At 35.2% G+C, this 12,824-nt stretch overlaps 1 protein-coding gene across 2 annotated transcripts in view; it reads right to left on the bottom strand.

The window, feature by feature from the left end:
* ROBO1 (roundabout guidance receptor 1) overlaps window positions 1-12,824 on the bottom strand; it is a 210,131-nt gene that overhangs the window by 35,243 nt on the left and 162,064 nt on the right. For both annotated transcript variants that reach the window (XM_069100504.1, XM_069100505.1), the window contains 2 exons: window positions 5,257-5,592; window positions 2,539-2,646 (listed from right to left, as the gene is read on the bottom strand). In XM_069100504.1, coding sequence (XP_068956605.1) covers window positions 2,539-2,646; window positions 5,257-5,592 — 444 coding nt within the window. The remainder of the gene's footprint in view (window positions 1-2,538; window positions 2,647-5,256; window positions 5,593-12,824) is intronic.

Raw genomic sequence — 12,824 nt, 5'->3', positions numbered from 1 at the left:
AAATTTATATAAACATGAGAAAACACATTCATCTATTTAACTTCTAATAAATAGCAAAAAGTAATAAACCATAAATGAATTTCACAAGTAATATCACCAAGACTGATCTCTGAAGAGCAATTAATTACATTATAGATTATCATCTAAAACAAATGAGCTATAGACAGTTTCTGGATTACCCTTCTATTTTTTAATTGCTGGAACCTAAAATATAATATGATGCAGATATGATCTATTAAAATTCCACTGTTGTATTAAGTAACTAAATATATATAATTTGTACTTGTCCGTTGAAATGTTTTAGGCACAATGAAATTACTAGCTCTAGTCAGAATGGCAGGTACAGATGAAAATAATTGCTGGAAGATCTAATATCACAACCAACAAAAGAAAGAGAGAAATGATGAAGTGTGGCACCAATGTTTTCAGCTGCTGTTTCTAAAAATTTATGGCTTGCAGTAGAATGATGCTGTTTAACAATCAGCAATTTGCTAAAAGCTAGTATTTCAGGTGCTGCTTTATGTTGACTTTGAAATTTAAGTCTGTTATAATCAAAGGTAGTCACATATTTTTGAGTAAGACATTTTTAAATCATAATGTTCCTTAATCTAAGGAAAAAAAAATCAATTTAACGCAGTTCAAAAGTTTTGACACTGTCATTCACATATGTATATATTTTTAAAGTCACTTAGGAGATTACCTATCAGTAAAACATAGTTGTTTTGTTAAACTCCCATTCCACCCCCAAAATGCTTGTAAAAATTTTCCCCTTAATCCTTAGTAAACAAGCCCTGACCACACCTAACAAATTAATCATATCCACCCAATAAGCCATTTGACTAATGCTGTTGCAGTGTAAGGGATATAAACAACCCACAGCCAACTGACAACAATTTTTGTATAACTAACTCTAGCCTGGTCTGAGGGATAATTTTACCCTTTTATCTAGACTTCTAAATTCTCCATTAGAATCACTGTCTACATAGTATCTGTTCTTAGCCCCCTACCCAAATGGTCAAGTAATAATCAGTACTCTCCTCTCCTGGTCACTTAACATAAACTTGTTCTAATGCTTTTACCCATCACTTCAACAGTACCTTGGGTTTATGACACTCCCAGTTTACATATTTCTTTACCCAGTGCTGTTACTGGTATCATAGCTGTAATGATCCTGATTTTACAGACAGCTCAGAAAGATTAAATGATTCTCCATTCTCTATTAAATAATACTTAATTCCTCAAAAGTTATAAAATTAGAGTCATAAAATTTTGGTCCTAGAAGGATATTTTAAGATGATGTAGCATTTCAACCAGATAGTTCCCTCTTTTCCTATCCAACAAACCAAGGCCTAGAAAAGCTAAGTGGATTTAAATGACTTGATTAAACCATTATAAAAATAAATGATCATACTTAGACTACAAGGAAAAGGAGTGGCAGGGGTGGGGGTGGGACTTTTTCATTCAAGGTTTCCTAAAGAACATGGGAAAGAAGTCAAAACACTTTGCTAAAAGCCATTAGCAGTAACTTGGAACCTTGGGAATGGAGGTAAATTTTGATCCTGGCTAAGTAAAAAATGGTCAGGAGACAAGAGGAAGGTACTATATTATACTAAGCTTTTTTTGAGTTTAGGTATATAGCCTGAGACATTAAATAGTACTTACCAGATAGACTTTTGCTATTCCTTAAATAACAAAAAAAATTACCTAACATAGATCTTATATTCATTTTTTTTTTTAAGCAATCGGGGTTAAGTAACTTGCTCAAGGTTACACAGCCAGTTATTTCTGGGTGTGGTGCTGAGTATCTGAGCCCAGATTTGATCCAGGTCATCCCAACACTGGAGCCAGTGCTCTTACTCACTGAGTCACCTGGCCGCCCCTAAGCAATTGGGGTTAAATAACTTGGTCAAGGTTACACGGCCAGGTGTTTCTGGGTGGGTGCTAAGTGTCTGAGCCCGGAATTAGATCTCCAGGTCGTCCTGACACTGGAGCCAGTGCTCTTACTCGCTGTGCTACCTGGCCGCCCCTAGATTTTATATTCTTTAAAATTTCTGAATGGGATATTTGCCATGTCAGTAGTAAATGAAGGTATATAATTACATTATGGAAATAAAGACTTTATTTTACTCACCTAATATATTCTTATTTTGGGGAAGGAGGAGATCTTTCTAGACCAATCACTAAGGAAGACAAGGTCTAGTAGATTCAACCCAAACAAAGTGACAAGTTTCAAGCCTTTATCAATTTATATAAGAATTAGAGGCAGCATAATCTTGTGAAAAGAGTGCTAAATTTGAAACTAGGGTTTGAACCACAGTTCTGATACTTCACAGTATCAAGTCAGTCACTTCAGTCTTTTTTTATTCTTCTGCAATAATACTTGCATTGTAAATCTTAATGCATAATAAAATGTGTTATTAACTAATTTTACTTGCTTAGAATTTTTAATATGTCATCATTTGCAAAAACAATACAGGTTACTCTTCACTGGGTGGAAGAAGGTGAAAGGGCAGGGGGAGGGGAAGGACTGGTACTTACCAGATGTATTACTACCTCGATCTGAACTATTGTACGAGCCCCCCGTATTCTGGTCATAAGACTGATTGTATGGAATAGTTGGTGGGATGGTATCATTTGTTCGGTAATCTATAGGTTTAATAACAAATTCAAATATTGTTAGTTTCTCCGTGAGTTATTTTACACAGACTTTTGCTATTCCTTAAATAACAAAAAAATTAAAAATCTTTATGTTCTCCTATCTCATTTTTTACAATCTGATTTTCAGAATCTGAAACAATTCATATTCTAAGATAAAGCTATCAAATGCTGATACAATAGACATGTAGATACATATACAGATGTGTGTATATGTGTGTGTATATGAATTATTCGTAAATTCCTCATATCTCTTTTTATCTTTAAGAACAACTGTTTCTACGAAGAATCTCCATTGTATCTAGCAATATTAAGTAAACTGTTTCCCCCTTTCAAGTATGTACATGTTTTGCATAAAGTACACAGCATCAATTTCCTTTTTATTTAGCAAAATGCAATTATTAGACAAAATCAGCTCATTTAACAATAGGATGTTAAGAAACTCATGATTACTCTCCTTTAAATTAAAAAAAATGATCAGCAGCATTTTGATTTAAAAAAACAATAAATCCAAAAAGTATCAAAATAATACCATGGCTTATAAAAAACAGAACATCTGATAAAAACCCCATCTGACAAAAAAAAAACAAAAACAAAACAGAATAAAAAAATATGAAAATATTAGCATGGAGGGGAACAAAGCCAAATGCTTAATTCAGCAATTGAATGTAATTGGTAGTAGTTTTGTCAGTCTGGCTGCCTTCTAGTTTATTTTACAGCACTTCATACCACATGTTTTCAGGGTATATAAACAATAAATAAACACTTTTAAATATGCAAAGGACTACTAGTGAACAATGCTTTCAAAAGTTCTTTTAAAAAATAAATAAAATCATTATAATGAGTTATCATACTATTAGGTAGTCCTGATGCCTTAAATTTTAAAGGTGCAGTGTTTGATTGGGCCTTGAAGAAAAATAAAAAAATATCTTTCTAACTTAAAACATCAAATTTGTAAAAAAAAAAAAAATACTCATGTTTACAAAGAATCCGTGTATACAATTGATTTTCGTTCCTCTTTTTTCAGAATTACTTCCCATCTACTGTCTATATATATATATATATATATATACACCTTGTGTGTAGTTATGTACATGCTTGGCTCTTTCATTAGAATGTGAGCTCATTGAAGGCAGGAAGTGTTTTTTTCTTTTTTTGTATCCCCAGTGCTGAGCACAGTGATTCTCACATAGTAAATTTAAATACTTTTAGACTGACTAACTGATAGGAATTTTATTCTGGAATACCTTGTTCATGCTTAAGATTTCATTTTGAAGAAATTTACTGTATTCAATCAAGTATGTAAAATAAACTGCTGAATTTCTTTGAACAAATACCCCAAAAATGTCTGTGCCTTCTCAAAATACACAAAATCATAAGTTTTCTTTCCTAGGGTTATAACTTTGCAAATTAGTTTACTAAACCTGATAGTTAAAGGATCAATAAGAAATCAAACACCTCTGTCTTCTAATTTGCATATTACTTTACAGAAAGCTCTTCTATAGGCCAAAAATCTTTCTTTTCTCAATGCTAACACAAAATTCTATTTAATTGTAGCTTTTGTACTGACAGACTTCAATAAAGTGGCATGATACAGTAGAAAAAAGTTCTGAGTTTGGTGCCAAATCCAAATTCTGTCAATGTTACCTTGGGCAATCCACTAATTTTTCTGGCCCCAATTTGTTCAACTGTAAAATTAGGGTGTTGGACTGGATAGTCTGAAGTCCCTTCTATCTTTAAATCTATGCTCATATGATCTGCTGAGATACAGATAGGCTAGGCCAAGAACAGAGATTTAGTTTATAGAATTGTGCTCTATATTTGGTCTAATGAATATATGCTATAATAGGAATGCAAATGATGGAACCACTTTGTCGGTTCAAATTTAATTTAAATACTTTTCTTTAGTTTTATATCAAAATGCCATTAGTTTATATGACCATGTAGAAGTAATTATCTTCCACCTATGAGTAAAATAAGATGGTCTATTTAAAATGTGAGGTATTTGTGCTAATCAATTCCTCACTGACTATTAACTTTAATTTCACATGAAAGTATTTTATTTAATTCCATTACAGCTGCGTATTTATTACAATAAATTCAATCTTCAAAGGTTGTTGTAGTGCTAATGAACTCTTTGACACTGATAATTGGTAATTTTGAAACTCATGAAACAGAAACATATTAACACAAGAAGTCTACACTTGGGGTGGCCAGGAAGCACAGCGAGTAAGAGCACCGGCCCCAGTGTCGGGATGACCTGGGATCGAATCCCGGGCTCAGACACTTAGCACCCACCCAGAAACACCTGGCCGTGTAACCTTGAGCAAGTTACTTAACCCCAATTGCTTAGGGGCGGCCAGGTGGCTCAGCGAGTAAGAGCACCGGCTCCAGTGTCGGGATGACCTGGATCAAATCCGGGCTCAGATACTCAGCACCACACCCAGAAATAACTGGCCGTGTAACCTTGAGCAAGTTACTTAACCCCGATTGCTTTAAAAAAAAAAAAAGAAGTCTACACTTGCTGGTTTCAATCCAGAGTGGCCAAAGGGGTAAGAATGTCAAATGAAAAAAAATGGAAGGAGAAGCAAAACTCTTCACCTTTGTTTAATTTGTTTTGCTCCATAATGTTATATTGAATAGGTGCCACTTCCTGCTTTGGCTGACTAGAGGGTTTCCAGTGTTTCTCATTGGAATCTCCACTGCCATTGTTGATGTTGTTGCTGATGTTTGACTGGATGAGCTGAGTGGTGGCATAGGGAGTGGGCTGCCCTGACGCATTAACAAATCGGCCATCCTTCAGGTTTGGACTATTGAAGGTTTTCATTTCATTCATCTTGTTGGTCATGTCCACGTCACCATACACGGTAGGTTCAGGCAGCATCAGATTTGTTTGTTTGTTATCCAGCTGGTTGTTGTAATTTGCTATACAATCAGCTAAACCACAAGGAAAGAAAAAGGAAAAGGTTATTCCCTTGGGTTTTAGGTGCATATCTCCTTAGGGGCACTACCTTTCACAAATGGCTCGCTGTATCACAGTGATACTATTTCCATGAAACAGTAATGGACTTGTCATTAAAAAATCTATTAGTCAGTTATAGATTTACCATGTACCAGAACTGCATTAAGCACTGAGGATACAGAGAAAAGAAAAAAAAGAGACTTCCTATTTATTTTAAGGCCCATGAAAAAGGCCAAGGGAACAGGAAAAAGCAGCCCAGGAACAATCTCTGTACTTCTGCCAGACATTAACAAGTACATTCCTATTTAAAACTGTCTCCTTTTAGCAATGTTACTAATACTAATACCAATGCTGCTGGGATCATACAATAACAACTTAAGTTGTATTAAGCTTGGATTGTTGATTATGGACAAGTCAGCTGTGAAGCCCGTGGAACAAGGGACATACACTGAAAATGAATAATAGTACTTTTCATAGTAATAAAAAATTAGAAACTAAAAGGGTACCACAACCTATTGGGGAATGGTTAAATAAATTATGGTGTATGAATGTAATGGAAACATTTTGGGCCCTGAGAAATTACCCAGGGGCAGCTTGGTGGCAAAGTGGATAGAGCACTGGCCCTGAAGTCAGGAAGACCTGAGTTCAAATCCAGCCACAGATACCTGAAACTTAACTAGCTGTGTGACCTTGGGCAAGTCACTTAAACCCAACTGCCTTGCCTTCCCCCCTCCAACAAAAAGAAAGAAATTATACAATTGGAGAGTTTCAGAAGAAACTAGGAAGACCTCTGTAAACTATTACAGAGTCAAGTAAGCAGAAGTAGGAATAAAACTTATACAATGACAATATATAAGAAACAACTTTAAAAGCCTTTAGAAATCTGGTCAATGGATTTACAAAGCAAGATATTGGAGAACTGAAAAAAAAAAAAGCACAAACTACCTCCTAACAGAGATGTCAAATAAGACATACATTTTTGGAAATGGACAATGTGGAATTTTGTTTTGTTCAACTATATAACATGTCATGAATATTTTCTTGTTTTGTTGTTTCTACTCAATCGGGGGTGGAGGAAGGAAAATTGATATTTGTCAATTGGGAAAAAATAAAAAGGAAATTCATGAAAAAGATTATTTTACTAGACAAAGATTAGAACTTTTAAATGAATCTATGTCTAAAGTAAGATAAAAGAGACAATAATATTTGACAAATAAAGCAAAAATAGTAGAAGTCAGTAGGTGTCATTTTTTAGATGAGATGGTACTTCACCATAGAAGTAACTCCCTGTCGAGGGATGCCTAATAATAATAAGAAACAAATCTGCTGCTTTTCGGGGCAGGTATGCAGAAAGTGTTAGAGAACTTTCCAGAACTTGTCAAATTGGATGACTAGTGCCCACTTCTGTTGATTCATGCTGGTACAAATGATAATATCAGAAGGAATTTATGAAGGAGTTCTAAAGATCAACAAGTCTTGGGCAAGGCATTGTTTTCATTAGTTTTGGCAACTGATGACAAAGGCATAAAAAGACATTGTTGCTGTCAAGGAAACATGAGAGCATCAGAAGAGAAAGTTAGATTAGAGAAGTGAACAGCTGATTAAGAAGAGAACAGCCAAGGAAAAGATGTTGAATTCTAGACAATGGCTTAAAAAGCAGCAACAATATGATCCTGATCAGGGATGAAGTATACTTATCAGACATTGGTCTGATAAGAATGTATCTACCTGGGGATTCTTGTGAATCTAATCTCAAGTGCATTAAATTGAAAGACAAAGAAAGATGTGTGTGTGTGTGTGTCTGTGTGTGTGAGGGGGAGGGAAGAGAAAGAGAGAGCATATAAACTAGAATATTACACAGAGCAGCTAAAAACAATAGTAAATTAGAAGTTTGTAGGAGATAAAATCAAAGGAAAGAATCAGCAATCTATGTACAATGTACAAAGTATGGGTAACAAAAAAGTGAATATGAAATTTTCATGCAAGGAGGCAAATTTGACACTACAGGTAGGGCCATTGCTGGTGGAATAAGACCCATAAATCAATATAAAGGTGACTGGGAGAAGGTATATTTTATCTAGAGAATAAAGAAAAGTAAAAGAAGAGCTGGAAAATAATTGTATTTTGAGAAGGAAAATGCATATGAGAAAATCCAGGAGTCAGTCAAAGGAAGGATGGTAGAAGACAGTAAAAAGAAGATGGGGAAGATAATCAATGGCAAAAGAGATGCAATATTTTCACTGAAGTCTACTATTGAGCACCTGGAAATAGGAAATAAATGGGTCACATGTGAAATCCCAAACATGCTCTAACAAATTTATATGATAGAACACATGAACAGAAGATGCAAGTAAAGATGAGAAGTTGTAGATGAATACCAACCATGGAATGGTAAGAACTGTGTTAAGAAGGCTAACACTCAGAAAGTTCAATAGAACACAAATTCAGTGAGAGCAAAGAATGACTTTTTTTTCTGCATATGTATCCTAAGCACCTAGAACAGGACCTAGAATTTAACAGGCAACCAATAAACGAATTGAACTTGACAATAAAAGCAGATAGTACCCAACATAAGCAAGATAGTAATGAAAGTAGCTAATTGATGAGGAACACTCATGTGAAATACATCAGTGGGTATAGAAAGAATTAGTCAGGGTGGCTAGGTGGTGCAGTGAATAGAGCACCAGCCCTGGAGTGAGGAGGACCTGAGTTCAAATCCAGCCTCAGACACTTAACACAAAAGTAGCTATGTGACCTTGGGCAAGTCACTTAACCCCAACGGCCCTCCAAAAAAAAAGGCAAAAAAAAAAAATAATAAAGGGATTGGCCAATCGATTACTCAGTCACAATGTGATTGGACTGGATTGGAGTAAAACAAATCCTATTCTGATTCCATGAAAAGGGAAAAGAATGGAGCCTAAAAAAAATAGGCTAGTGAGCTAAATTTCAGTTTCTTGTAAGATTCTGGAAAGTATTATGCAATATGTATTTAGAATATAGTATGTATTATTTAGTTAAGTTCTAAAATAAGAAACAGTGATTACAAAAAACCTCATCATAAAAGTTTCATAAAGTATATGTCATACCAAGCTAATACAATTTCCTTTTTATGTATTTAATAGATGGGTAGATGATAGGGAAGATCCTTTGGATATAATTTATCTCAGTTTGAACAAAGCATTTGAGAAATGTAGCAAGCTATTTTTGTGGACAAAATGAAGAGATGTGGGCTGGACAATGGAATACAAATCTGTAATCAATTAAATGGAGAAATCACTAACAGTGCTATTTTGGCTTGGGAAGACATCTCTAGTGGAATGTCCCAGGGATCTGTGCTTATCCACATGCAGTTTAACATTTTTTATCAATGTCTTGGATAAAGACAGAGATGACATGTTGTCAAATTTATAAATGACAAAAAGCTTGGAGGGATGGCATAAATGCAAAAACATAGCCTTTGAGGATAGAACTTTGAGCCAAACCTAAGACAAAATTTAATAAGTATAATTGTGATGTCTCACATTTTTTTAAATATCAAAATTAACCTTATCACAGGTAAAAGATAAGAAATGAATGGGTTGGACTGCATTTAACATGAAAAAGGTTTAGGAGTATTAGTAACTTCAAGCTTAATGTCATTCAATAGTATATGTTGTGTTAGATCAGGGCTGCTCAGGTCAGGCTGGTATCTCAGATTTGAAAGTAGAATGAAATGAGGAGTATATACATAGCTCCTCCTGAAAGTTAAAAAAATAGGGTTCCTTAGCCAAACAGGGAAATGACACTCAGAACAGGCAAACAACATTCAGACAAGGATAAAGTGTCGATTTAGTTAAAAGCAACTTCTCTGCCTCTACGGTAGCGTACTAGTCAAACTTTAAGGCCCTCGTGGGAGTTCTTTGTGGCTTTTTTGAACTCAGATCACCAAAAAAGGCATGTCAGTGGAGCAGGACTTATATTCCTTCTTTCCAGCCAAGTATCAGGGTTAGTTTTAATGCATTTTAAGAAAGGACTAGCAAGTACAAAGTCCTGTGGTATTCTGTTCTGGTCAAACTATATCTAAAGTACTGAGTGTTCCTGGGTGCTACATTTTAGAAAATATATTGATGAGCTAATGAGCACCCAAATTAACACAACCAGAATGGTGAAAGTCATGGAGATCTTTACATAGAGATTAGATGAGTGTATTTAGCCGAAAGTAGACTTGAGGAGTCATGAAAGTTGTCTTCAAGTTGTTGTAGGGCTATTGTGTGGAAGCAAAATGAGACTTACTCTGTTTGGTCCCCAGAGCACAGGAATAGGTGCAGTGTGTGGTTTCTGCTGTATTTCAGGGAAAACAAAAATAAAAACAACTTCCTAATAACTGAATGATTCTGATGTGGAATGGCTGCTCAAGAAGTAGCAAGCAGGTTCCTATTCACTGACAGTCTTGTCAAGTATATTATAGAAGGGATTCTTTTTCTGATATTTGATCCAATGACTTTTGTAGTCTTTTTCAACTCTGAGCTTCTATGATTCTCTGAATATATGTTAATCATTTCAGAAATTCATACTGACGAGTTCTTTGAACTATCAAAATACCAACAGAAGTGGAGAAAAAAACATTTTCAATGATTTATGAGAAACTGTACAACCTAGATTCAAGTTCTACCTCTGATACATACTTGCTGTGTGTCCCTAAGCCAGTCACCTAAACTCTTAAAGAGTGGCATAAGATTTTTAAAAATGAATTTTTCCCTCCCTTAACTACTAATCCATTATTCAAGTAATTTTTATCAGATTGTATATTCCATGATGGCAGGAGCCATATCTGATTTCATAATTTTATTCCCAGAAACCTATACCTTGTCTTACAACTAGCAGGTGCTTAAAAATCTAATATATTGAACATCACTAATAATTAACCGAATCTCAACTTTGATGACAATTTTGAACAATTTTAAAGCCTCAAATGTGAAATGTTAAAGTACAATCTTATAAATATTCAGAACAAAATTCTGTGGCAAACAATGAGGCTTTCATGACAGAAAAACAAAAGTAATACAAATTAAAATAATGCATTTTTGCTTCATCCATTTGTATCTTCAATATGTAGTAACAAATTTAACAAGTCTCTTTATCACAATATTTAATTTTACAGTGCAAGTCATTTTGTGAATTACTGAAGATAGAAGAATAAAAGTTATATAAAGAAAAAATTGAATATACTTTTTACTTTACTTTGTGTTCATTCAATTACAAAACAGAAAAGATTGCTTTTGATTTTTCTGGCTCTCTGTCAACAATAACTATTCCTAATCACTGTGTCCAGATGTTTACTGCTTCAGAAATAACAAATGCTGCATGAGATTTTGCTAATTTAATTTTGTTTTGAACACATTTTCAGTATTTGATGCATCTAAGATCTCACTGGTGGTGAAGGTGCTCTCTTCAATAGTGAAAAACAATTTATGAATTATTTTTCACCCTCTGTGAGTCTTGTCCATTCTTGTCCAAGATTCTCTAAATCTTCTAGAGGGGATCCATCCAAAAGGCTAGAGATCTTCCCTTGGTGTTTTTAGTATTTTGAGGATGCCAATACAGCAACTCAGCCCATCTGTTATCTCTCATTCTTGTTATATGACAAGCTCACCCTCAATGACTGTTATATATGTCCTTGATGATGTCTCATCACAATTTGTATTCAAGTCCTTGTTGATAACATGGTGCAGCATTACTTACACACAGCATGTACCAATGCCCTCCTCTAATTCTTCTAAGAAAATGTATTGATCCTCTATAACCATATGGCATCACCAGAGGAATATAGATGTTAAAAAGATGGACTTTTGAAGTTGCCAAAAATTTCAGATAACTGAAAATGCTACACAATTACCCAAATGTAATCCAGTTTAATCTCCTTTAAAAAAAAAAAAAAAAGAAAAAGATTCCTTGGGGTGGCCAGGTGGCACAGTGAATAGAGCACTGGCCCTGGAGTTGGGAGGACCTGAGTTCAAATCCGGCCTCAGACACTTAACACAAAATCTAGCCCTGTGACCTTGGGCAAGTCACTTAATCCCAACTGCTCTGCCTTCCCCTCAAAAAAACAAAACAAAACAAAAAGATCCCTAACCCTGTTCATTGTCCATTTGTATGTACCCGTACATACCTATACATACACACGTACATAATGATAGACTAATTCAGTGCGTATGTTCATCCCACTGCATGCTAGACAGTAGATAAAGTGCTGGTTCTGGAGTCAGAAAGACTTGGGTTCGAGTCTTCCTGACATGTTCTAGCAGTGTGACTATGGCCAAGTCACCTAATCTGTTTCCCTCAGTTTCCTCAACTGTGAAATGGGATAATGACAGTACTTACATTGTAGGGTTATTGTGAGGATCAAATGAGAATATTTGTAAAGTGTTTAGCACATAAAGGTGCTATATAAAGGCATATTGCTTTCCCTTCCCTTTACAGGCTAATCTCTTTTAAAAGGCTTTGTATCTATCTCACTGATGAGGTTCCTCAATTCTCAACATAGTAAGCAATACAAAATCTGAAAACAGGAGAATTTGATGAACCTTGGCCTTAACAGGGAATTACTATTTTATCTGTACTTAAACAAGACTTTCTGTATGACATTAACAAACACCATTCTTTGCTGAGTGTAAATACTCATCAGATCACTGAATAAAGTTAATATTTGTCACCATACCTGTCATAGAATGTTGAATGATTTTAACATAGAGAGGTGAGGAAGCTTTTCTGAGTGTAGTCTTTAAGGCAATACTTTGTTCTATTGACATAATATTTTTGTACTCTATATACATTATATGAAGTGAGAATGAATAACAATCTGTTTTGATCAGTAGTTGTAAGGGTTATGGGATTTAAAGATCTCCCATGCCCCATGGACGTGCCGACATAGCAGAGCAAGAGAAAGTGAAAAGCCGAGCTAACGGTCCTGCAGTTGGTAGTTGGCGGCGGTTGCCTTTTTTTTTTTCTTTTTTTTGAGTTAGGACTCCTGCTGAGGACTGCCAGGGGCCGGAGCTGCTGGGAGCGCTCTTCCAGGACGCTGGGTGGTTGCTGTGAGTGGGGAGAGGAGGACCTTTGCCTGAGGTAGCCTGTTCTGTTTTAAAGGCTTGAAAATGTGGGTGCTTTCTACTTTATCTACCTGTGCCAATGTCATAACTACTCTGATGGCTTTCACTTTCTGGTTTTGGGA

Source organism: Petaurus breviceps, unplaced genomic scaffold, assembly GCF_028583685.1.
Source record: "Petaurus breviceps papuanus isolate PSGF00001 unplaced genomic scaffold, PetGlider_PUasm1.0 419, whole genome shotgun sequence".
Classification (NCBI taxonomy): Eukaryota; Metazoa; Chordata; class Mammalia; order Diprotodontia; family Petauridae; genus Petaurus; species Petaurus breviceps.
Note: the sequence above shows the minus strand (reverse complement) of the source record. Positions and strands in the feature narration are given on the sequence as shown.